Source organism: Kryptolebias marmoratus, linkage group LG21 (genome assembly GCF_001649575.2).
Source record: "Kryptolebias marmoratus isolate JLee-2015 linkage group LG21, ASM164957v2, whole genome shotgun sequence".
Lineage (NCBI taxonomy): Eukaryota > Metazoa > Chordata > Actinopteri > Cyprinodontiformes > Rivulidae > Kryptolebias > Kryptolebias marmoratus.
This window is the reverse complement of record NC_051450.1, coordinates 20,960,280-20,986,397: the sequence shown is the minus strand read 5'-3', so window position 1 is coordinate 20,986,397 and position 26,118 is coordinate 20,960,280. Positions and strand designations below refer to the sequence as shown.

The 26,118-nt window shown below is 40.6% G+C and overlaps 2 protein-coding genes across 2 annotated transcripts in view; one reads left to right on the top strand and one right to left on the bottom strand.

Annotated features, from left to right (window-relative positions):
• The first annotated feature begins 14,040 nt into the window (after window positions 1-14,040).
• Window positions 14,041-23,337, top strand: txndc5 (thioredoxin domain containing 5). The gene is made up of 10 exons (XM_017429875.3): window positions 14,041-14,284; window positions 16,141-16,293; window positions 17,011-17,116; window positions 17,189-17,285; window positions 17,967-18,082; window positions 18,714-18,800; window positions 18,922-19,080; window positions 19,388-19,470; window positions 19,813-19,942; window positions 21,080-23,337. The coding sequence occupies exons 1-10, from the start codon at window positions 14,100-14,102 to the stop codon at window positions 21,200-21,202; spliced, it is 1,239 nt and encodes a 412-aa protein (XP_017285364.1). The 5' UTR covers window positions 14,041-14,099; the 3' UTR covers window positions 21,203-23,337.
• bmp6 (bone morphogenetic protein 6) overlaps window positions 21,893-26,118 on the bottom strand; it is a 46,164-nt gene continuing 41,938 nt past the window's right edge. The window contains exons 5-7 of the mRNA XM_017429874.3: window positions 25,564-25,640; window positions 24,712-24,822; window positions 21,893-24,491 (exon numbers count right to left, since the gene is read on the bottom strand). Coding sequence (XP_017285363.1) covers window positions 24,342-24,491; window positions 24,712-24,822; window positions 25,564-25,640 — 338 coding nt within the window. The 3' untranslated portion in view covers window positions 21,893-24,341. The remainder of the gene's footprint in view (window positions 24,492-24,711; window positions 24,823-25,563; window positions 25,641-26,118) is intronic.

The window sequence follows — 26,118 nt, the reverse complement described above, 5'->3', positions numbered from 1 at the left end:
AAAGTCACAGTGATTCTTTAGATTTGGTTATTTTGTGGCCATCTTTTTGTGCAACATTTAATCAGCCAAGCTGATGTTTTACATCTGTTGTGCTTCAACAAGCAGCTCTGCTGATACCTCAGCTGCACGTTCCTGCAGAGTCCAAGAAACACAGATAAGAATCCAGCAACAACAAACACCTTCCTCCGTCCATCAGAGGCTGAACAATCGAGCTCGGCTGACGGAGAGCTTTCTGCTGCAGCGGAGCTTGTTGTCGTCTGGATTCCTGGACCTCTGAATAACGTCTGCCCTCATTTCCTGTTTTCTACCTCTCAGGTATTCATCTGATGATATGTCTCTGACTCAACATGCTTCATGGGAGGTAAACAGCTTTCATGCAAACGTGGGATTTTAAACAATAAATTATACTAGAAACAGTTAGTTTACTGAAAAGTTTCATTTATCACAAAAGTACAGCTCTGACATTTCTGTTATTTGCACCAGAAATTGTTTTTGCTTTGAGTAATACGCCACAAATGTTTAATTAAATGCACTATTTAAATAATGGTTCTAGAAAAGAATGATTAAAATACGTACAAGTGGGGAAATAGTTTTGCAAAGAAGCAAAATTCTGCGTTTTGGACACGAGATGAGTGCTCTTATGAAGTTCTAATGAAGTGAAGATCTCAAACGTTTATCTCACGTTTGCTCAACAGTCACATGGAAACTTCCTGTCAGCCTTCTGGGAACAACAAACTGATTATTACATTTCTAAATTAGCACATTTAATGCATTTACACAAACATTTAAATAAAAATGTTTTTGAGTAAATGGTTTGTGAGCAATGCAACACAACAAAGACATTATTCCTTTACTGACAACATAAGAGTGAATTTTCTTAGCTTTTCTTTCCTGTCTGCAGAGTTAAATGAATGTATTTTTTTATTTTTATTTTCAGTGTTTGGCCCTCTTCAGACCTAACGCTATCTTCTGTCCTGAGCGATCTGTGTGAAAACATTTTCTCACCTTTTATCCACATTTGTTCAGTAGTCTGAACAGAGCAGTACTGTTGGACCTCCTACGATTCAGGTTAAAATCTAATCATTGCGTGTGCCTTTATTTTCTTTACATTGCATCTGTAAGGTAACTGAGCTCATCAACAGAACTCTGCAAAAATGCTCCTTAAATCGCTCTGAATAATGTTAATGTCAACATGATAATATAGTTCAGATGTTTGGATGAATTGTCACTTTTCCAGAAGGTTAAGCAGACCTTTTTGGTCTCATCTGACAGCTGCGTCACGTTACTGCATATACCTGCATATACCCGCATATACCTGCATATACCCGCATATACCTGCATATAAAGCAGAAAAGTGATGGATTTATCTCCCAGGTGAATTAGAGCGGTTAGAGCGTTGTCTGAACACGGCCTTCATGTCATTAGTTTAGGATTTGCATGTGAATTTCGATGCAGTAAAACACTGTTTCTGTCACAGCTGTGTGTTGATGAAGATCTAAATGCAAACAAGAAACAAGCAGGTTGGTCCAAAAAAAATTGTTTTTTTATCAGAAACAAAAGAAAACTGAAAACCACAACCATAAATGCAAAACGGCGACGTCGAAAAATGAAAACAAGAAATGAGAGAAGGCAAATGAGACGCAGAAAATCCCCATTTTCATGTTCGTATGTCAAAACCTAATGAGTTGCAAAGATGGGTCATATTCTTCTGCTAGGTTTATCATGAAGTGGTTAAATATTATTCTAAATGCCATCCTGAGTTAAAACAAGCTGAAAATATTTCCTTTATGGAACATCCTTCTCCTTTAAACCTTTCCTGCTTGGACAATGTTAAACAAAGTGATTGATTTAAATCCACTTTTCATGAGAAAACCATTTTCTCCGAGTCCCTTTGATTAGCTATTTATAACTCATTGTCTGGGAACTGGTTTGAGGGAAGAAGTCATGGGACAGCGAGCAGACAGGTAGACAGAATAAAGGATGAGCAGTGGGTGTTGACCTTTTCACTGATTGAAAAAACAGAAAATATGACATCCTCGAGAAAAGGAACACTGAAAATGATCTAAATGTGCCGTTTGTCGAAAACATTTTCATGTAAAAGTTCAGCCGAACATACAGACTTCTTCAAAGGCTTTTGTTTTCCCAGATTCAGCACTTTGAAAGATCCATAAAATGAAGCTGATAAAGCTGTAAAAAGTTCAAATCGTCCATAAAATCAGACACCATTCTTTGTAAAAACAGGCACATGTGGTCTCCAGACTTATATGTTTGCAGCCAGAGGTTTTACTGATCGGACCCACAAGACTGTCACCTTAAATCCACGAAGAGAAGGCGAGAGCTTTTACTTGTTATTCCAGCGCAAACTTGTTAGCTAAAAAAGGGAGTTTTCCAAAATCAAATTCATACAAGAATCCAAGTAGTTCATTGGTCACGTCTAATTAAACAAGACATCTACTTATTTTTATCCTAAAATTCACTAAAACTGTGCAAACAGCTCATTTACCAGAAGATAAGCCTCAAAATCTTTATGAAGTTCAATGAAATTTGCATGAAACAAACTTAGCATCAATGTTCTTGTGAATTAAAGACCTAGTGTTCCTTGAAGGAATAAATATCGGCCTTTAATGGCAGAGTTTTAGACTGAGATCATCTTTTATTGAGAAACAACAGAGTAGGGGTTTTTGTTTGTTAGAATAATTTATGTTTCCCAGTTTTTGTGCTTTCATTTTATGTCAGAGGAAGTTTCTGTCTTTTCTGTAACCTATCCAGTTTGGCATTTTTAGTTCTTATTTGTTTGTTTTTCCATAATCATAGTTTCTGCCCATATTTCCCTCACACCTGTTATTCATTACTAATCATCTCAGCTGCTCCCACTCACTAATCAACCCTACCAGCAGATACAAAGGTTTCGTCTTTATGATCCTCAAACATCCCTGTTATTTTTTATTTTTTTTAATAATCGTTTATAAGGTTTGTTAACCTGTTTGAAGAACTGCTTCTCTGCACTTTTGAATCTAAATCTATTCTTACGGTTGGTGCAGTTTGGGTCAAACCTTGAAAATAACATGTTTGAGATGACTCTCAGCTACTACCATATCAAATTTTAGCTCAATATTTCTTTTTTTTGTGTGTGTGTGTTGGCTAATGTTGACAAGCTGTGTCAGCTATATTGAATTTGATCTACACCCAATGATTACTTTCTGAAAGCTTCATTAAAATCTGTAATAGTCAGAAACAATATTGCTCCACCTGCGTCTTTGGTGGCAAAAATACTTTGTGATTTCAGGGAGATCTGGACTGTATTTGGAGGAATTTTTCACCTGCTGTTCTCAGATCAGTGCTTTTGAGTTCTCCCAGCAGCTATCCCACCTACCTCAGGCCCAGAAACCCAATAAATCAATCAGTTATCTTTTTACAAGCTTGTGTGTGTTACATGTGTGTTACAGTTCGCGTGCGCGGCGCCATTCGTGAAGCTGAATGTTCCTGCTGTGGATCACAGCTAAGAAAACCATCCTGACTGACAGAACAATGATCAGCTCAGGAGGAACAAGGTGTGTGTGTGTGTGTGTGTGTGTGTGTGTGTATCCTTGAAGCAGCTCCAATCCCTGAACTCCCGCCTGAATGTGAGTTCAGCCGCTCGTCTGAGGCGTTCTCCAGGGAGGCCCCGCTTCTTGGCAGAGGAATGCATGGGAGTGGGCTCCTAAAATAAAGGCTCCTGGCTCGGCTCTTGGCTTTTCTTTTCATGGTTTCTCTCCTCTGTGTCTATGAACCCGAGTGGGCCGCTGCCCGCTGCAGCTTCTTTGTTTCAGATATAATGGCTTTACCTTGAGGCCGAGGAAAGGAGAGACCCACGGCTGAGCATACGTCTCATCTGCTGCATGTAAGGCTCTGTCATTCAGAACATCGAGCCTATCTGTAGTTTATTCAGACGTTTATAAAATTAAAGGCCTAGCATTCCTAGAAGGAATGCATATCGTGCAACGCCCTTCATGCCAGAGCTTTAGACTGAGATTATCTTTTGTTGAGAAATATGGAGACCAGCTGAACTGTGTGCCATTTTTCTCACAGCAGCCCACACAAATTATGACAGGGGATATGGTCCTAAGCATTTTCCAGATCTACAAAAACCTATGTGGACTGAACAGTTAAATTCCCATGACCACCTCAGCAGCTCCGACCATACGAGTTCACCAAACTTCCTCCTTTCCAACACTTTGGACTAAACTTTCCCCAAAAATGGGACCAATGACTCATTTTACTGTTTGCATCCCCTTTAATCTCCCAACTCCTTCAGCTTGATGGTGTTTTTAACAGGACAGTTAGCTTAAAATAGATTGCAGTTGTCTTATTGTTACTACTAACGTTCTTTATTTCTTAAAAATCCCTATTGCAAAACATGTTTTTTATGCTTTTTATACTAGATTTTCTCCCCAGCCATCTAGTCACTGGTTTTCAAGGTGCCACCAGGCTTTGAAAACTTATTATAGCTGTCAAGTTTTGTTTTGGAAGTGTTTCCTTTTGTATTTAGTGGTTTCTTTTGGGTTTGGTTTACCATCTTTGTTGTTTTGTTTTCCCGTTTGTTGCCCATTTGTCTTCTTTCTCCACTTATCCTCTGTCCTCTATTGTAATCACTCACCTGAGCCCACTTCCCATAATCATCCTCACCTTTAAAACCCGGTCCCTGGTCCCTTGCTGTTTTGGATTTTGTTTAGTTAAGTTTTTTCTGCCTCATCAGCCTTTGTTTTTGTTCATTTCTTTAGTTAATAAATTAGTTTTTTGTTAGAAGTCTGCACTCTGGGTTCACCTCCTTCTCCACGCCGCTTGACAAGAGCTTCAAATCTAGCAGGCAAACAAAAGCTTGATATCAATTTTTCACAAGAAAGCAAATATTTTGGTGAACCAGCTCCTTGCTGAGGCTGTATTTTATTTTTCTGCCATCACAACGTTTGCTCTGCGACAAGTTTAAAATATATATCTGTTCATATCTGCCAGGTAACTCTGTTTCAGACTCACTAAAGGCATAAATTTAAATGTATCCTCATTGCTCTGTAGCCAGTAATGTTATTGATGTCCACCAGCTGTGTGGCTGTGATGCAAGTCAGGCTTTTTAACAGCAGAGAGAGAGCAGAAACATAAGCATGAAAAACATCTGAAAAAGAAAAATTAGGAGAAGTCAAAGGAGCAGCACTCAGAAGAGGTAAAGCTACAGTGACAACAGTCTGAAAAATGAAAGAGGCAGTGAAAGGACAAAGAAGAGAACGATACTGAGAGGCGAAAACTGATTTCTGGGCTGAAGATGAAAGCAGGATCGGAGCAGAGGCTGGTCCTCCCAGCACCTGCTGCAGCGCCGCGGCCAAGTAAAACACATTATTCTAACAGACGCGCTGCTTAATGGCTTCTGTGGAGCGACCTTTACCGGGTCCATGTCCAAGGTGCAGCCTACACACTCACACGAAAACCCTTTTGCACCACGTTCACACAGGGCGACACATTTCCAACGGTGTGATCCATCTGATCGCTGAATTATGGACCAACCCAGCCACCTGCCAGAATCATAAACTCTCCCACGGATAAAACATGCAATCAGTCCCACGTTTACAGTAAAACATTATCACCTGCTTTAAGCATTGTGACCCTGCCAGCCCACTCTCTGTCTTTAGGTGACCGATGCTTGGACCCGAGTCGAGCACGGAGCAAATCATCCTTACAAAAACAGTAAACATCTGTTTTGTGACTTGGCCACCGGTAATGTCAGCCTGAGCTCAACAAGGCTGGGCCCCTTTTTACATTTTCCATGAGAGCCAGCAGCAGCACGGTGAGTGGGTGACAACATCTGCAATTACTTTAAAAAAATGGAAAAATAAAAACAAACCTTGATGCAATGACGGCAGGTACTCGGACACTCCTAAAACTCTTCTACAGCCTCGAAAAAGAACGACAGAAAATTACATTTTCTGTGAAAACACAGCATGAATGCTGAGCGCTGAAAGACTTTACTGAAATCTGTCAAAGATTAACAAAGAACAGAAGCTAAAATCAGCAAAACAGAAGCTAAAAGCTTAAATTAACAAAACTATAGATTAAAGCTAGACATAGTAAAACAATAGTTACAGTAAAAGCCAGATGTAGCAAAGCTTAAAGTTAAAATAGGCAAAACAATAGCTGAAACTGTAGTTAAAATCTAAAAGAATAATTGCTTAAAGCTAAAATAAGCAGGACAGTAGCTAAAAGCTAAATATAGCTGGACAATAAGGAGCATAAGAAGACAGAAACAGTCTGTTAAAGTAGATTTCATATAATGTTTTTGAAGGAATTAAATAGATCCCAATGTATTTCTATTAGGAAAGCTTTTCTAAATAAATGTAAACTATTTAAAAAGTATATAAGCTACAAATACTGACAGTCATACCACAGTAAATCAAGCTGAATGCTTTGATATATGGATGGTTAAAATAGCATAAAGTATGTGGAAGTAGTTCAATTTCCCAAAACGTCCAGAGGAAGCTATAAACAGGAAAACAGCGTGAATGCTGACTCAGCGCTCGCACAATAAAACGGCTGTTCTTTCGTACAGCTTTTGCTCAGTCGACATGTAGCCTCGCTGGTTATTGATGACATTTACGGCTCGTCTCATGTGAAATACTGTCTGCCTAAATTTCACTTCGGAGCGCTGTAACTTCGAGCCTCCATGGCAGCTGCTTGATTTGTGGGATGTTGCTGGTATTTGGATGCGCCGTGTGTGAGGAAGAGAGGTCTACGTTTTCTGCTCCTGGAACAAAACGGCGTGTTGTCCTCCACTCCTGCTTTCTGTTTAAGAAGTTGTCCCACGCCTCAGTGGAGGACGTATGGATCTGGTTGCAGCTCGTTGTCTCAAAGATTGTGGACTTCAAGATAGATAACACCAAGTTAAACTGCAATCTGGAAACATCTTCATACGTTTTTAAACAAATTATTTCTGTATGTTTAATAAAAACCTAACAGGAAACCTGAATGCAGGTTAGGATATTTAAACTAAAATCAGATGATGAAATTTGAGCTGTTTTGGGTCAATCTGTTAGCGCTCAGAGGATGTGTTGAGGATAACTCTCAGCTACTATCAGATCAAATTTTAGCTCAGTATCTGTAAAACTGGCTGAGTTTTCTAACGTTGATTAGCTGGGGCAGGCGTCTTGATTTGTGTCGACTCCAGAAGTTCTTCAGGTGTGCATCTAATGATTCCTTTCTGAGAGTTTCAGTGGTTCAGGAGATGTTTTGATAACAGACAGAAAAATGAACACACACACAGCTGGCAATAAAGATTAGAAACACCATAAAAGATTTCCAGAGGTACAAATGGTCATATATTCAATTTCAAAACGCCAAGACGTCCATAAATCCAAAGCCTCTTTTCACTTCTAATTTTCTCTGCTCACTTCTTTCTTTCTTCTGCTCCGGCTCAGCCCCCTCACACTCGGGTCAGTTCATCCTGATGGTTTTAGCAGCAGGAACTGGGGTTTTTACAAAGAGAAGGCCTTAACCTCAGAGTGTCTGTGACAGGAAGTCTCCAACCATCCACCACCTACGACGGCTCTAAATATTCATCAGAAAAACAAACCTGTGGAGCTTCTTCATCCCACGGACGACTTAATGATATATTATTATAATTAGCAGCTTGTAAACAAGATCACACACACAGCTCAGTGAAAAGTTTTAAAAAACTCCTGATTCCAGGGAGGAAAACTTTCCTGTCATCTCTTAAAGTGGTCTTGGAATCCCTTTCAAATGTTTTCTTTGGCTTTTGGCTGCTTTTCACTTTTTTTATCCAGTACTTAGATCTGACTTTAACAGCTTTTATACATTTTAGGCATAAAGAGTCACCCTTTCTTCTCTGGATGCCCCAAATAAACATGGATTCATCAGAGAAAATGACTCTATGACTCTGTTCCTGCAGGTCATCCTCTAATAGTCTTCACCTCTCTGTGCTGGTGACATTTCTAAGCAGGCTGTCTCGATCTCGCAGTTAAATCAGCTTTAGGAGACGATCCTGACACTTGGTGGACTTTTCTGGGCACCCTGAAGCCTTCTTCACAACAACTGAGCCTCTCTCCTTGAAGTTCTCAATGAAAGTGGTGGAACAAATGGCTCTGAGTCGGCTCAGATCTTCTTTAGTAGTACTCAATGAAGAGTGGGATCCCAGAAAAGAGCCGGTAGACCCATCAATGGTTAGTTCAGGTCCAGTCTCCTCACCTGTAAAGTCCTTTTTGGGTAACCATGGTCACCAAAGGAAGAACAATGATTTCAGGCACCAGCCTACTTTTAAAGCACACGTGTCAAAGTCAAGGCCAGCGGGCCAGATCCGGCCCTCTGTAACATTTCATCCGGCCCTCTAGTCTGGTTCAGATCAAGTCTCTGATTCTTATTTTTGCTTAAAAAAAACTGAAGTTTTCTCTTGACAGTGACTTAGAAGCCAACAATATATAGTTTTAATTTCTGTATGAACAGGTTTTTGTTGATGGCTTTTTAAAAAATCAGTTTTAATGTTAAAAGATTCATTTAAAAACTGAGTGAGGCGTAAGAAATGACTGCTAATGATGAGCTTTTTGAAGTTTGATCTATTTGTCTGTTTATTAAAGTCTGTTTGCTCTAAATTCTGTATAATCTGTAACTGGGAAAAGGTCATTGGTATTTCTATATGAAAACCAAGGTTAATTTATGTAATTTTTAATAAATATGGATCGTGATTGGCCCTTGGCTAGGACCAAAATTTTAATTGTGGCCCCTTTGCGTCACTGGGTTTGACACCCCTGTTTTAAAGCATCCGGTCTGCTGTTCTAACACAACCAGCAGGACTGAGTGATCTCTAGCCTTGTCCTCGTCAACACTTTCACCTTCGTTAACAAGATGAAATGATGTCAACAGAACCTTTTGTGGCTGAAATGCAGAACCAGTGAGTTTTGGGGAGATTAAGGTCATTTTCATGACAGAGAGAGACTCTTCATGACTTCCTACATTTCATGCAAATTGCAATTTTTCCCACCTAACCAAAAAATGTCTCATTTCCTGTGTCTTATAATACCTCACACTTCATTCACCTTAACCTTTTTAGGCTTATCATTCATTCTTTTAAACCACTTTGTCTCAAATCTTTTCTTCCTTACGCGTCCTTCCTCTTGTTTTTCTTTTGCTTTCCACTTTCAGTCTCACTTTCTGACACCCACGTCTTCTTTTTAGTCACCCGGATGACGAGACGAGGTTCTGTTTTCCACGCTTTCATCTTTTATTATTATTCTTTGGGAGTGATTCAATCCTGTGGGAGAGCCCTTTCCCAGCAGTGTTTTTTTTTCAGCACAGGTGCATGCCGCGGAGGTTTCAGCTCTCTGGAAAAGAATTTGGTTCTCCTCTGTCGTCCTGATCTGATGACTCTTGTTTTTCTGAGGAAAACGCAGCATTCCCACGCTGTGTTGACAGTATTGAAAGTGTTGCAGAAAAATAAGATTCACAAGCAAGATCTCAGCTCTCGTAGATGTCCTCATTAGATTTGTCCTGCATATCTGTTCACAGTTCCATGTTCTGTCTCGCCGTCCTCCAAGAGAGACAACCTTCCAGTTATGACCAGGCTGGTGGCGTTGTTACGTCTTGCTGATAAGCTTCGCCCAAATGACTATCTGACGCTTGAGTTTCTTCAGGGGCGTGGGTTCAAATCAAATTGTCATGGCCAAAAGTACAGGGAGACGGGAAGACCCAGCTTTTTGATTTTTAACAATTTTTCTTGAACGAAATGTCAAGCAGAACATCCCAGGGATGAGACAGATTCTACTGGGATGTTCTGCTTGACCAAAAAGACTAAAACTGTCATTTCTCAACATGATATGCGTTCCTTCAAGGACTGCTATGGGCCTTTGATATATAAAAGCGTTGAAGTTGAGGAAAATTTTGCCAGCAGAGCTAAATTTAGTTCTCAGTCCAGGCCTGGCTGAAGAGTTCTGCATTTAATAAATTTATGAGAAAGCGTGAATTTTCTCGTTTAGCTCTGCAGGAGAGCAGAACTAATGCTTCAAGGGTGTTAAAAGTTTGGACGCCGTTCATAAACAGTTTAAAGAAGGGAATTCTGGCGTCTGTTTGCCTTGTTCTTAATGGAGCTGGAAATTACATCCAAACTACTTCAGATGAGGAGCACTGAGGACACGCTGAGCACTCTGTCAACTTAGAGAATATAGAACAATAAAAACCATGGCGTGCAGAGTTTTTTTTAAAAGAAAAAACCCAAATCCTTCCCACTCCTCTGTCATTTACTGTCTCTCAGGTCTCACTTTTCAACCTCGGGTTACTGCCTGCTGACTCCTGCGCCCTCGGCCAATAAACTCAGGCAATTAAAGAAATAAACATGATGTCCTCTGGTCCCTAGGGTCCATTTATCTTTGGTTTTCCCATTACAGCGCACTATAGCTGGCCTGGCATGGAGCCTGGCTATCAACAGTGGGTAACCAGCAGACACCCACAACTATGTGGCCTCCTCAGAGGGGAAAATGTAAAATGTGCTGCTGACAATTTGGTCATGCTTACCACGACCATTAGACATGTTAAACTGTGAATGTGGGTTTGTCATGGTAACTATGGAGCCCCTCGGGGGAAGAGCTCAGATGTTAATTATCATGTGAAATAAACCATATGCATTTGTTTGTCTGGACCGTTAGCAAAATATCTCCTGAACCACTGAATGAACTTTAATGAAACGCTCAGAAAGTAATCGTTGGATGTACATCTACAGCTCAATAACTTTTGGAGCCAACCTGAATCAGCTGAGCAAACACATAGTGGCTATAACTCATCCGGTTTTACAGATACTACGCTAAAATTTGGCATGGTAGTAGCTGAGACTCATCCCCAACACATACTCCGAGTGCTAATGCAACTCTCCAGATGAGCTCACACATTTACAACTCAGGCCTCATTATCTGGTGTGAAAAGCATTCCTTCAGGGCCTTTAATTTTAGATGATTTATTCACCAATTTACTGTAAAAGTTTTTAAATTTTGCTGAGCAGGCTCTGCCAGGAATGTACATGGGTGGCAAGAAATCTGCTCTGAGCGGGGGGGTCGGGACATTTTAAGATATGACAATTAAAATAAACTTTAGTGGGTTTATTTTGTGTCAGCTTGGTGGACTCAATCAGGGCAGGACTATAATCAGAGCAGTCATAACGGTCAGGAACACCTGTGATGTGGAATAAATAAAGTTCAACGCCTTGCTCAGTTTGTATTTTCACTCCGTGACGCGTACAGGTGTTGAAACGTTTCACAGAAATATTATGACATTTGAGGAATTATGACATGCCGTTTTTGCTTTCTTTTCCAAAGTCAGATTGAGTGTGATGTGAACGTTGAAAAAAAAAAAATGGGGGGGGAGCTAGAGCCCCCATTTGTTCAGCTTAGCACAGCTGAGAAACATGGAAATAATTTCAAAAAGCCTATGTCTGCACAAACGTGCCAAAATGTCGTGTCACACTCGCACCGCAGCCCTGACATTTTCTACACGGTTTCTCTTGGGACTGTTTGAGAGAAAGCAAACGTCTGCAGAGAACAAACCAGACTTTGTGTGAATTTACTGTTCCAGTTCAGCAATATTAGAAGCAGAAAACGCAGAAATGAGCTCCTTTCTAAATATGTTGCTTTGTCAATACATGCAACACAGAAACCATCTCCATTATGCACAAGTTCTTGCCAACTATAGCTGATGTAACAAAAAACAATGTGCTTTTGCATGATGTTCTGTTTCCTGCACTCTGCTGCAGAAGTGCTGCAATTTCCAGTTGTGAGAATAAGTTTCTCTAAAAACTGTCCTGAAGTCTGGAGCATGAGTGAAAGAGCACCTTCGTACAACATATGAACCTCATTCCTGCGTGTGAAAACAGCCAAAACCTGCTTTCCGCCATCTTGGAGGGTCTGTTATAAACATTTTTGCAGCGTACATTTGTTAAATTGCCCACCTGGTCATTTATATATGAAAAGAAAATAAATCCCAATTAAAATTGGCTGCTGTTTGTTTCTTTTTACAGTTTGTATTTTTATCCAAACTCTCCAGTTATGTGGCAACGTGTTTCTTTAAGCATTGTTTTCTTGTTTATTATTTTTCCGTAGGTTTTTTTCACTACCTGTTACTTTTATGTTTTAGCTCGTGTTCTGCTTCTTTTGGCTTTAACAACAAGATCTCAGCTTCTTCTGCAAATGTCAGGGAAGTCATTCAGCACTCAGCGTTTGTGCTGCATTTCTGCAGAAAATTCTGCTTTTCTTCTATTTTAAGACAGGCTCTGTTTGAAGCTAGATGCTCATCATCTTATACTGTATATGGTCAACAAAGACATGCATCCATTCATTCATGCATATATACATACATGCAGCTACCTAACTCAGCAAATGAGGACACATTTTCAGATGTTCCTTGAAGAGAAAGAATTTTAAACTGAGTCAAAGATCATTTCTTGCATCTTTTATCTCAGAGAGGAGGTCTTTCATCATAGTTCTTCTTCCGTACTCTTCACATGGGTAAACACTGAAGAAGAACTGATTTGCTTTGACAATCTGGATTAGTTTTAAATGTTCTACCAAAGTTCAAGGTGACGCCTCTGGATATTTCCGTGCAGTCACTTCTTCCTTTTCTTTTCTTGTTGTTTGGGGCAAAACTGATTAAAGAAAAACTTTCAATTAGAAGTTTGGCTTCATTTGGTTTCATGAACTGACGACTATAAAGTGATGAGGACTTTCCAAAGAGCTGTCAATTCTGCGGGCCAGCAGGTACTTCGAACTCTGGGAACAGACCCACACAAACACACGATGCTGTGGGAAAAGATGCATGATTTATAAGCACCGTCAACATTACGCAAGGCTCAAGCTTCCATGAGACGAGCCATAATTTTAAAGCATCATTTGCAATGATGAGGAGGCAAACCTGACTCATATGTGACCATCGGTTTAAATAAAAAACAACAGTCCATCTGTCATCCTAACCAGCGGTGATGTTCCACCTGAGCTACAGTGCACGCATTTTAACAGGTAATCGGTGTGTTTCTTAACACGTCAGTTTACATAATCTTTTATTGATGTCCTAACAGATTCACACCAACAGTTATAATAAGAGCTGTCAGTTTGTTTCACAAAAGCTCAACTTTGGTGAGAAGGAAAATAAACTTACTGCCAAGGCGGTGCACTCAGCTACAACTTATTGCACCATTTGCAATTAGGCAGTTTTTACTTTTCCTCACACTGCCAGAGGTGAAAAAAAACACCTAAGTGTGTCTTGAATTCTAAGCTTATTCTGTTGCTTTTGATGAGTTAATTTATTTATGTTTTCATGGACTGAAAATGAGTGAAAAAGAAGCTAACATGCAAAGGAAAGTCAATGCAACTCCTTCATGAAGGCCAGAAACCTAATGCTCAGGGCTGTTTTAAAAGATTAAAATAAATTCAGACTCTATGAAGGAAATCTAAGAATAAATAAAGGTTCAGACTTTTGCACTCTTCTGTACTTATGACATATTTCTTTGTCTGAAGTTGGTGTTACTGCAGGATGATCTGGTTTTATGTTTAGTCACTTTTCAATCAGTTTCTAACAATCAAACAAAATGTCTATATTAAGCAGTTGGTAGTTGCTTTTGCATCCTAGGAATCTTAGAGATTTTAAACAGTGAAATGCGTTAAAGAATATGTAAAAATTTGAATTTCCAATAAAAGTTATTTTGATGTACAGTGCCATTACAGTTCATTTTGTATAAGGTTTGGTTAAATCAGTTATTTATGGGTTATCTTTCTCTTTAAGTGACTCAAATGCTTTGTAAAGTACAGCGTAAATTTGTGCAAATGTACTCGGCCGCAAAATTCCCCTCCAATAAAGTTTTTTCCTCATGGACGAGTTTTCAACTTTTAGAGCGAGAGCTGCGAAGCGTTTGCGTCCTGCCACAGATCTCAACAACACTCTGACTGCATGCGCACCTGCAAATACATCACGCGCGTCCCATCCAGACTGTTTATAGCTTTACACCGAGGATTTAAAAGGGGGCGTGTCCGGTGAAAGTCAGCTCTTTCACGTCAACCAGCTACGCTCTTCGCTAGCTGACTTGCTCCACTATGGCTGCTGCACTGAATTGTCCACTTTTTTTACTGTGCTTTTTGTGTATCTCGGCGCTGTTTGCTGGTGTGTTTTGCGACGATGATGCAGATGAAGACGAGCACGCCAAGCACACATACACAGTAGAGATGTTTAACGAGGCGGTGCCAACTGCACCGCACTTTGTCATGTTTTATGCCCCATGGTAAGTGAAAAATTACTATTTTTTTAAAGACAATGAATAAATTGTCTGGCTGTAATACTTGCTTGTGTAACGTAGTCTTTATATGTGCTGTTAGCAGTAAAATCCTCCTTGTTACATCGAGAAAAGAGTTTACCGGCAGTTTGGCTAGTTAGCATCTAAGCTAGTTAGCTACCTAGCTCAGGACTTTAATTCCGCCGGTGTTGTTAGCATAGTGGCTAACTAGCATAGCCGAGCAGCAGCTAATCGCCTTTAAACTGCGTTCTCTCGCTTTGACGACTATTAGCAAAACTCTTCACGTAGTAGTTGTGTTATTGAAACACCGAAACTCGTTTATTGTTGCTGTGCTTAACCTCTGAAGGGAAACATTTCAAGTTGCACATCGAGAGGCTGCGCTTACGTGGCACACACTGATTGACTAGATATGTCAGTGGTTTCAAATTAAGGTTCACGGTCCCTTAGAAGTCCTTGATCATGTCATGCTGCACGGATCCTTGACAGTCATTTAATATTTTTACAGTATTATATATAACTTAATGCTTTGCCTTTTAAACATCACTGTTTTATCCTGAAAAGCCCGTAGAGTCAGCAGCTCAAATGTTTCAATAAAAAATAATTACTCTGTGATAAATCTTTTAAATCTAGCTGCTGAACATAAATTAAAAGGACACTTTACAAAACAAGGTTTTGGCGTCTCACCTGAAGCAGACTGCAGTCCCGGTTTAAAACATCCGAGAGGATTTATGACAAATATAATAAATGTACCGATGCTCAGAAAACGAGGAAAAACGACAAAGTATGGGTTCCAGACTTGAAGTAGCTTCTACCTGCGAAGTATTCTGGACAATAACACATTCTCCCTCAGCTCGAACAGTAAGCATTATAAAGCTGTTTTTTAAGAAGAAGGGTTTGCATCATTTTTGCATCAGATAACAAGTAACAGATAAGCAGGAGTTGTGACTTGGTCGGCTGTCGGCATAACAAGGTCTATGCAAACCAGTTCTGCAGAACTCAGCCAGTTTACTTTGCCACTGAGGCAAATTTGATGGTTTGCTAAACTAAATTGGCAAAACTCAATGAAACCTTTTGAGATTTTGGGTTTAGGATGGCAAAAGAACCCCAAACTGGTCCCTGCTCACTGCAGGTGAGATATTTACCTATTAGAGGCGATTCACATGACACAATAAACTTAAAAAAAACTTCTGTAAGGTTTTATGAACCTTAGATGCACAGAATCCACTTCTGTTGTTTTCAGCAACTTTTATGGGCTTCTACAGTATGTTAAATTTTAGCATTTTCCAGGTCTGGAGAAGTTTGGGAAAGCGTTTTGCGATTCCAGTTTCTGTTCCATGTTGCATTTTCTAAAAGATTCAATTCAAATATTATGCAAATTGTTCAGATATGCTCATCATGATGTCTAATTTTGGGTCCTCCATCATATCAAACCTTAAACTTATGGTTTAAACCATCAACATCTTAGTTTGAGTTTCTTTAGTACATTTTTCGTGTTTGACGCAGAGTGACGAGGTTTACAGTCCATATCTCCTCTTTGTTGATGTATTGTTTCCAGGAAAAATGATTTGAATCATTAACTGTATGTTGCATAAACCTCGTGCAGCTTTCCAGCTCAGCCTTAAAGTGTTCAAAAGATTATTATTTTTAACTTCGAAAGGTAAAATATTTGATAAAACTCTGTTACATTGGTATAACCATGAACTGATTGGAAATTCAAGCAAAGTTTCTGGTTATTCTTGGAGTTTGAAGCACATGAATAATAAAATCACCACTGTGTTAGCCTGTTTTGTACAATTAAAACTAAAATTTAATCGTGTAAACCCCGTTTTCTCTCTCCTGTTCAGGTGCGGCCATTGCCAGAGATTGCAGCCTGCCTGGAATGAACTGGCGGACAAATACAACAGCATGGACGAGCCGCCGGTGTACGTGGTTAAAGTAGACTGCGTCCAGGACACCAAGTTCTGCTCCAATGTGCACGCCGTTAGAGGCTACCCTACGTAAGTAATACAACGGCTACTGCAGAAAGGCAGAATCGTTCATCTGTTATGTTTAGATACTGAAACGATAGCTCGATTTTGTAATGAATGAACAGTTATTAGACTATCTAGCTGCTTTCCATAGAAACGTCATGCATGTATGTTAGTAACTCTGGGTTAGTTGAGGCTACAGCTGCACCAGAGGCTTATTAAAGCATCACAACAAGACAACAAAATCATCTTTAAGGTCTGTTGCTTCCAGACTTAAAGCAGTTACTGCCTGCTTTTAAAACAATTTTCTTAAATATGGTTGTACTGATTAGTTCAGTCATATCTGAACCACTGAAAAACAGGGTTGTTCATATTATAAATCAGTTTTAAAGTCGTCCTCCTTGTTTAGATGTAAATGTCGTCAAAGTAAAGCTAAATTTCTGTATTTGTCAGCCTCACTACTTGATTGAATACATGTTTAAGATGGAAAGAAGAGTCCAGAAGTGTTCATTCACTGCAGCATTTAGAGTAAAACACTTTTTTTACAACAGGGGATAGCCTTGTTTTCTTTAATGATTGACACAAGCAACATATTAACCTTCATTTAGGTAAATATTCTGTCACAATCTTCATGACGTGACCTCTGTTCTTGTTGCTAATTTAACCACAAACATAGCTTTTGATGAATGATTGACAGATTTTTATAACTCTTTTTGTTCGCTGTTATTTTGTCCATAATGTGTGCAGATTAAAGCTGTTTAAGCCGGAACAAGAGGCGATTAAGTACCAAGGTCCCAGAGATCTGCAGTCTTTGGAGACATGGATGCTGAAGACGCTCCAGGAGGAGCCGTCGGTGAGTGTCGCCCGTCCGTTGATCGGTTTATGACTGAGAAAGCTGCTCATGCTTGTTGTTGATGTCCTTCAGGAACCAGAAACTGAGCTGGAGCCTCCTAAAGCCCCGGAGCCCAAACAGGGCCTGTATGAGCTCAGTGCCCAGAACTTTAAGGAGCACATATCCAAAGGTAAACGTGGCCTAAAGCAGCATCAAAACGCAGCCGAAGTCTCACTCAGTTCTGGTTTTCTGTTTCTACATATGAGTAGTTTTGCTTTTGTTTCAGATTTGAATGATGTTTCAGTTTTCAGCCACAGCTGAGTAATGTTTCTGCAGCCTGGAAACGCCTCGTCGCTCTCATTTACATAACTGATGTTTAAGAATCGTACACAAGTCACAGTCGACAGCGCAGAGCTCCGTGTTCTGTCACCCTGGGTTTCTGGGCTGTCGGGTGACGACTGCGAAAATAAACAGCTGTCACAATAACTGTCTCCATTTAAATTATAGTCCTTCAGCTCCACTGAAGCCGAATGTTTTGCTTTCTTGTTTGCATATGAGAGAAAAAGGGCTAACGTGACGTGTATCTGTGAGTGTTTATAGGTCCCACCTTCACTTCTTGGCAGCAGCGACACAATAAAGCTGGTGTAATCGGCTGCGTGCAGCCTGTAGGATGTGTATGTTTTCATTTACAGCAGTGAGAGCTGACATCATGGAGGCTTCAGTCAAAAGTCTCAACCCATAAACTTCAGTTTTGCATAAAAATAGAGCCGCAGTGTTCCGAAAGCATCCTAGTGGACGGTTTATAGCCCATTTCTTGTGTAATTTTCATGCTAATTATTTGCATTTTGTGGGTTTTTTCGTCTTTGTTCAGGCGCTCATTTTATTAAGTTCTTCGCACCGTGGTGTGGCCACTGCAAAGCCATGGCGCCCACGTGGGAACAGCTCGCCACCACCTTCGAGCACTCCGACGATGTAAAGATTGGAAAAGTGAGCCTCTCCGACTGTCATTCTTCTGTCTACTGTAATCTGACGCCAGAGCAAAAATAAAACCCTAACAATGAGGGATGTTCCAGTTATTATTTTTGGTCCTTGACACCGATCTTTAGGACTAAATGTCCCACGATGTGAGGCGGCTTCTCCACCTCCTCCATTCCCCCGATCTGTAATCCTTCCTGCTGATCCCTGGAAACTGGTCCTTTCTCCTTAAAGCTGTTTTAGCTGTTTTCAGCCGAATGTTTGGGTTTTATTTGTCCGTTCTTTTCCCGTGCGTGGTCACAGGGAGCTGGTGCACAAACGAGACAACCACAGTGACAATTTAGACTTATCAGTTACCCTAACAGATTTTTTTGATGCAGCTGAAAATAACACCTGAGCTGATAAATTATAGTTTGCCTGTGTAAAGAGAGCAGACTCTCTCTATAAACAGAGTCAGAACCTGATCAGACACTTGAGACAACGACATATTCATGGTTCCTTGGTAGCACAGAGTTTATTCTGATATGACGCTGTATTTGCTCAGTTTATTCCGCGGTGCTTTCATCCTGTTATCTGACAGAGCCGGATGTTTACACTCTGGGTAATAACTGTCTGATAACACGTTTTCTTACCTGTGGCCCAGGTGGACTGCACGCAGCACTACGAGGTTTGCTCTGAGAACGGCGTGAGGGGATATCCCACACTTCTCTTCTTCCATGACGGACAGAAGGTACGGGAGCAACAATGTTTTGTTTTAAAGGATTGCATTTCACAGCTGCATGACCCCACAGCCTGTTAAAGTCAACATGTTTCCTCAGTTATAAGGTTGGTTTTTTGGGGGCTTTTTGCAGAAAGAACAGTACAGAGGAAAGAGAGATCTGGACGCTTTCAAGGAGTTTGTGGACAACCAGCTGAAGGTTGCGCTCGTCGAGGAGCAGGAGCCCGAAGCACCTGAGGAGCAAAAAGCAAATGAGATCCCCTCCGATGAGCCAGCCGAAGAGGAAGTAAAGGTAAGTAAACACATTATTTGTTTGTTGTCTCAGGGGAAGAAATTACACCCGACCAAACCACAAACAATACATCTAACTAACCACAAATGTGTTGGGAAAGGAAACTGTTTTCTTTGTTTTTAATATCACACAGAGCTGGGTTTCTTCGGTTCTTTCCCTCCACATCAACATCTTCTTACAAGTCTTTAAAAACTCTGTGACATTCTTTTTTTGCCAGGTTTATCCAAACTAATCTCCCGTTCAGAACTAAGTGAAGCTAAATGAGTTAGTTTTAAATTTGACATTTCTTTCACCTCCCTGCCTTCAGTCCAGCGTGTTGGTTCTGACTGAGAGCAACTTTGATGACTCCGTCGCTAAAGGCTTCACGTTTATCAAATTCTACGCTCCATGGTAAGATCACCATAAGTAACCTTGTTGTATTTATAGCATCTGTAATGATTTAAATAATTAGGTTTACTGTATATATTCTGATTTAAAAGGTGTTACTGCATGGGTTAGGAGCTAATACGATAAAAAATCTAGAAGTGTCTGTTAAAAGATTTCTCTTTTTTTTGGTCCTTGTAGCTGAAGTCCGAAGAACAAATGAGATGATTATCGTGTTATTAAACTGTAATCGATCCTGCAGGCTTCAGGACTGATCTCATGGATAAAATGGATTGACTGAATGATTTTAAACTCCTGATAAGATCTGCTCCCATCAGTCTGTTAAACGATCGTGTTCCCCTGCTGCAGGTGTGGCCACTGCAAGAATCTGGCTCCGACCTGGGAGGATCTGTCCAAGAAGGAGTTTCCTGGTCTCACCGATGTCAAGATCGCCAAAGTGGACTGCACCGTGGAGCGCACGCTCTGCAACAAGTACTCTGTGAGTTCACAACACTCTACTATAACCATTCTGTTTTATTGTGGTCGTTTCACCCGATAAAGTGGCTTATACTACTTAGATAAAACCCGTTGTAGTTTATGATTTCTGGGGTTATAAAATAAAAGCTGCTGTGTTTTAATTGGATCCAACAGACTGAAAAGCTTTAGCAGGTTGTTGGCAGCTGAAAGACATCAGCTAATACACTGGTTCCCAAACTTTTCAGCTTCCAACCCGTAAAATAACAGCGACAAACATGTGTGACCCCATCTGTTGGCTGTTTAAATACCCCAAAGTGCTGACGATCCTATTAAATAAGGGCACAATGACAACACAAACAGTCTTAGCATCTATTTTGCTTTTTTATAAATCATTAAATGACTTGTATTTCAATTCTCTGTAACAATTATGGTGTAAATATATCATAAAAACTGGGTTTTTAATTGTAACTTGATATTTGGAGATAATCTGAGGACTCCTGCTTGGTGTTGGGTGACCCACTTTGGGAATCATTGAGCTAATATATGACAGGGTTTACATACTGACTGTATATTTAAAGAAGTGAAATGATCAGAAAAGCAGATCACAACATTTAACGCTGACATCATCTGACCGATCTGATCTGGAGAAACAACTTGTTGGTGAGTTCTGTTGGTTGCAGAACGCTAAAAAACTTCACAACATCAGATCTTCATCAACTCTTCCTCCTGAGAACGGGACAGAAGTGAGCCGTGACTTTCCTAAATGCTGTGTGGCTGTACGTTAAACCGGATTACTTTTATTAATCCAACATAGATTAAGACCTGATTTTATTTAGATAAACAAAAACAGACTTTATCACGCCCTGTAATATAGTTAAAGTGCACTTTATTACTGATTTTATTTATTTTATCCAGTAGTTTACATTTGAATAAATCTGATGCCAGTTTTGTTTTAAGGGAAAATTCAACAGGAAGGAAGAAATTTTCCACCTTAACGAAATCGTGACGACAGTATTGATCAAAAATAATCACGAATCTTGTTAATTTTTCCCATAATCCAGTGAGGTGAGCCAGAATTTACAGGCATCCCATAAACGCAGTTTTATTGCTTTATTCCAGCTGTTAATCCTGATGTTTTTGTCCCTTTTTATTTCCTCAGGTGCGAGGTTACCCCACCCTGATTATTTTCCGAGCTGGGGAGCAGGGGGCGGAGCATCACGGTGGGCGGGACCTGGAGAGCCTGCACACCTTTGTGATGCGGCAGGCCAGAGACGAGCTGTAGGAACGAGCCAATCAGAGCTGCCCCCTCCACCTTACCTGCTGTTCTGAGCAGTTCAGTCTTTATTTCTCTCTCTGCTCGGGTTCTCTTCTGGAAGGAGTTAAAGCCAATGACGGACTGATGTCGTTTGTGTCTTTTTGTATTTTATAGACGGAATAATTGAGTGTTTGGAATGTATCCCCCCACCCCAAATCTTCTGTAGATTGTATGATTAGCGGTTGGGTCTGCACTGCTCAACTAACAACCAAAAACTCACTGCAGAAGTTATGTTTCTCAAAAAGTGGCACTCAAGTTTCTTTTTTTTATATAAAAATGATCATTTCAGTGCTGAATGGTGTTGATTGGACCTGTGCCACTCTAATGTAAGGCTGAGTTTTGATTTGAAGGTACTTTATATTCATGCCGATGATGGCCTATCTGACAAAACTCTCAGGGAACATCCAGCCGGGTTAAAGGAAGTCCTGACGGCGGGATCGTAATCATCACAGGAGCCTGAAAGCAGCTCGCAGACGGACGAAGAGCAGGTTCTGTTTTCTCGTTAAGTCATTTCTGGCTCCTGTGATTTTTACATCAGTTGTCTTTTTTTTTTTCTACTCTTAAAATGTTAAGATTCAAGCCTGGACCATGCTGCCCCAGTCTGTCACTTTCCTTTTCTTTTTCACACAAGTCATTCACATGTAGTTTTCTCTTTAGTAACAGAGTTATAAAACTGTCTGGTTGTGCAAATGTTTCATTTATCAGGTTAGTTTCAACACAAGTGGTTCCTTAATCAGTATTAAGGTTCAGGTGGCTCGTCTACAATCATACAAACAATTATTAGGTTAACATGCAGTTACAGCTGTGATGAAGTTCATGTCCCATCAGAACCATTCTCCATGTATTTTATCATTTAGGCGACTGTCTAATGCAGCGAGGCTCCATCTGATTGGCTAAATGTATTGATCCGTGCAGACTGTAAATGCAGTTCTTTGCTAAACTGATACTGTGCACAGTAATCAGGGATGCACAATATATCAGACTTACTGATTTGGAAAGCATCCAGTGAAGCAGAGACACAAACTGCATGCAGGAAAAAGTATGTTTGGTGAACAGACTGATCCTCGCTCCCCTGAAGGTAGGATCTCATTGGGCTGCGGCGGCTGCAGACGAGTTGGCGACTCAAAACTGTGACAAAATGGGCAATTTATTTAATACAGTCTCACTGAATGTTAAGTGTTTGTGACCGGCGAGCCATGCGGCCACGTTTTGAGCAGTCAATTTTTAAAAAATCACAGCCTGTAGTCGTGTCCACTGCTTGCAGAACTGTGTTCTTGGCCCCCAGTGTACGATCGAATCTACTGGAGCACAATTCTAAAACAAAAATATGCAGATTTGGACCAATTTCTCAATATATTTGCAGCTGCCCGAACACAGCTCTGTTTTACATAAACTAAATTAAGACGCCTGCAACACGTTGTTTGGAACATGTTTAAAATTCAAGCATCTGAGAATAAATTCAAACCATTTTGAGACATTTTGGAGACTCCCAAACAGTCGCAGCCCAGTCGGTTACCACCTTTCATGTCCTCCAGCAGCACATGGAGAGAGTTGTGAGTCACATTATTTAATAACTCTGTACACGAAGATTGCAATTCTGCAGCCTTAACGTTAAACCAATTTCTTCTTTGGCTCAGTATCATTTCTGATCCCAGTCTGATTTACTGTCTGACAGCAGAAACATCGTCTTTAAGCACTTTTTAAAAAAATAATTCAACTGAGATTTAGCATTTAAAGGTAAACTGTCAGTGTTTCTGTTGCTTCTGCAGTTTTTAGTGGGTGGTTGGTAAACTGCAGCCTGTTGGGCCAAGCCTGGACCAGTGTGAATGTTTGACCCGGTTCTGTGAAAAACATGTGCTGCGTGATGCAGGACACAGTTTACTGTCTAACTCGGGGACACAAACAGGCGGAGACACAGCAGATTTGTTTTTTTCCAGTAAAATGTTTCATGGATATCACATGGTCTAAGAAAGTTCAGTGGCAGTTTTGTTTTTTTGTCTCTCTTACATGGGTTGTGCACTACCCAAAGGTTTTGTACAAAAAAAAAGTGAATAATAGGAAAGTTGTAACATGAGATTTCATAATAAATTTTGCAAAAATAAGTTTTGTGTTTGTTTTTGTGTGTTAATGTGATATTCTTCTTTTTTTTAATAAGAGGTGCAATAAATAAGTATTTACAGAAACACTTTTAACATGATCACAAATGTAAACAGCAGCTTACCAGAGGTATATATTGTAATTTAAGATCGGTTAGGCACGTTGATTGTTACAAATATAAGGTTTTTCCACTGAAATGTGTTCTCTGAAAGACTCCATTCAGGGCTCGGATGGGAAGACACCGGACGCAAACGTCGGCATCGTTTCTCTCAAAAGCGCTAATTTCAGAAACCGTCCTGCAGACCGTTTTTGGACCGGAGTTTTTCCACGAACTCTTGACGGGTTGTCAGGGGTGGAAGGGTTTGCAAGTGCTTGGACACAGAAATGGCCGTCTGTGGCTTGTAGGAGGGATGGGTCTGTTTTTCTTTCAGATCTTCGGAGGAAAAACATGTATCGCAGCTCAGCCCGAGCCTCGCAAATATTGACTCGGAGGGCATTATTTGGAGCAGTCCGCTGCTGAAATAGCCCTGTGGTCACTTTGGTTCAGTCCATATTATATTTTGGGAAAGCAAATATGGCTTGAGAAGGAAATATGAATGCACTGACTCCAATGTGTCATGTTTCTGTTAGCATTTAAACCAAAAATAAAAGCTGGACTTGGATATTCCCGTCGGACTCATTCATACACGATTTTAAATCAGCTGAGCCGCTCATCAGAAGTTATTTGGACATCCTATTAGCTACGTGTTTGTTTCTCCAGGAGAGGACAGTTCAGCCCGATGGCGTTCAGAAACACAACTTAAACAAATAATATACAAACTTGAATTTCCTCTCCTCCTCAGAGGCAGTCAGTTGCGTTCCAACGACGTTCCGGCTCCAGTCCACGGCTAACAACAAATCTGGGACAGAGCGGTTCCGATTTCTTCTCTCCTTGTCTTGTTTAAAACGTTAGTAGGTGGATTCCTCTGAGCTCTCCGTGACGATGTCCATTTTATGTCACCGTTGGATGTCAGTGGCAGCCGCAGGCGCGCACCACCATGTTCTTGTACTTCTTCAGGATGACGTTGGAGTTGTCGTCGAAGTAGAGCACCGAAATGGCGTGGAGTTTGGTCGGGGCGCAGCACGGCTTCGGCACGTTCTCGGGGTTCATCAGGTGCACCTGGAATTAAGGGGAAATATTCTATTTAATAGTGTCTCAAACCTAAAACCCAAACTTGCATCTTTATCCAAACCTTAACCCTTCAATAAATCCAGTGGCTGAAGGGACGGTATTTAAAACCTTTTGGTAACCATCACAAGTTATATTCAGACAGATCTACAGCCACACAGAGGATGGAGCCGGATGTAAACGGTCTAAATCAAACGTGTCCGTGTCTTACCAGCGTCTGCACGATGGCGTGGTTGGTGGCGTTCATGTGGGCGTTCAGAGGGAAGGAGCACTCTCCATCGCAGTAGTTGGCTGCGTAGCCTTCAGGAGCAATGATCCAGTCCTGAAAGGCAAACACAAACATCTGTTATCATCTATTGTCTAGCTTTGTGCTTGGATTGGTTTTGCCAAAAACCAGAAACGTCGAGCATCCATGTTGTGCGTGATTAAACCGTGTCTCAGCTCCTTCCATCATACTTCCTGTCTGAGTCAAACTGTTTCCAACTAACAGTCTGACTCGATTTTTATCTACTCCGCTTTCTCCAACGCCAGGAAACTGTGGTTCTTTCTTTTCCCTTCTTGTGTTTCTGCTTATTCTGAGAGAAAATTCTTGGATGAAATAAGTTTGAAGTGTAAATAATGTTATAATGTTCTCTGTGTGAGTGATTGTTGGTGCTTTCCCTCTAGATGTCAGTGCGGTTTTAACAGCTAACAACTCTTTCCTTTCTCCTGGTTCTGTGTCCCTGTGAACACAAACCCAGGCGAGAAACGCCTGTGGTGTTTACGTGAGCAGATACATGTTTCTCTGCTCCTCGTACCAGCTGAGTGTCGGATAACGAGGCGCTCAAGTTGTTCTTGTTGTCCAGTGGTTCGTGAGATGTTTTGCTAACAGACAGAGACAGCTTCGCCAACCTTTCGCCTTTAGGCAGCGAGCAATAATTGAAAATGCCAAAATATAAATCCTTGCAGATGGGGGAAAAAAAGAAGAACTGTCTTTCTGTTAAAACTATCTGAGTGTCAGTAAACGGTGATAAGAATTAAAGAGATATGAAGGGTCGGGGTGACCTCCGTTAAAACGTCTCACCTGCCAGCCCAGCTCTCTGAAGCTGACGTACAGCTCGTGTCGTCTGCACGCCGTCTTCTGATCGCTGCTGTTGTAATCTGAAACAGAAGAGCACAAATCATTACCAAACTCAACCAAAATGCACATGAAGAGTCAGCACAAACAAGCCCGTGTAGTTAGGATTATTACCTGCTGCCAAAAGCGAAATATCTTAGAAACCACTGAACGATTTTTTAACGAACAACCCCGATTCTGACAAAGTTGGGATGTCGAGTAACTGATTTGCAAAACTCCTAAATCCTTATTTCATCACAATGAAACATAGTAAACATATCCAGAATTAAAACTAAGCAAGTGCACAGTTTTTAGTAAAAATAAGATAATCTGAATTGCAGTTTTTAGCCGACCGGTGAACCCCTGCCCATCTTTACTTCTGAGAATCTCAGCCCGTCATCTTACATACTTGTTGCCAATTAACCTAATTAGTGATAAAAAGCTCCTTTCTCATTCCAACCACTTAATTTTACAGCCTTTGTTGTCCCGTCCCAACTCGTCTGTGATGTGTTACTGCCATTA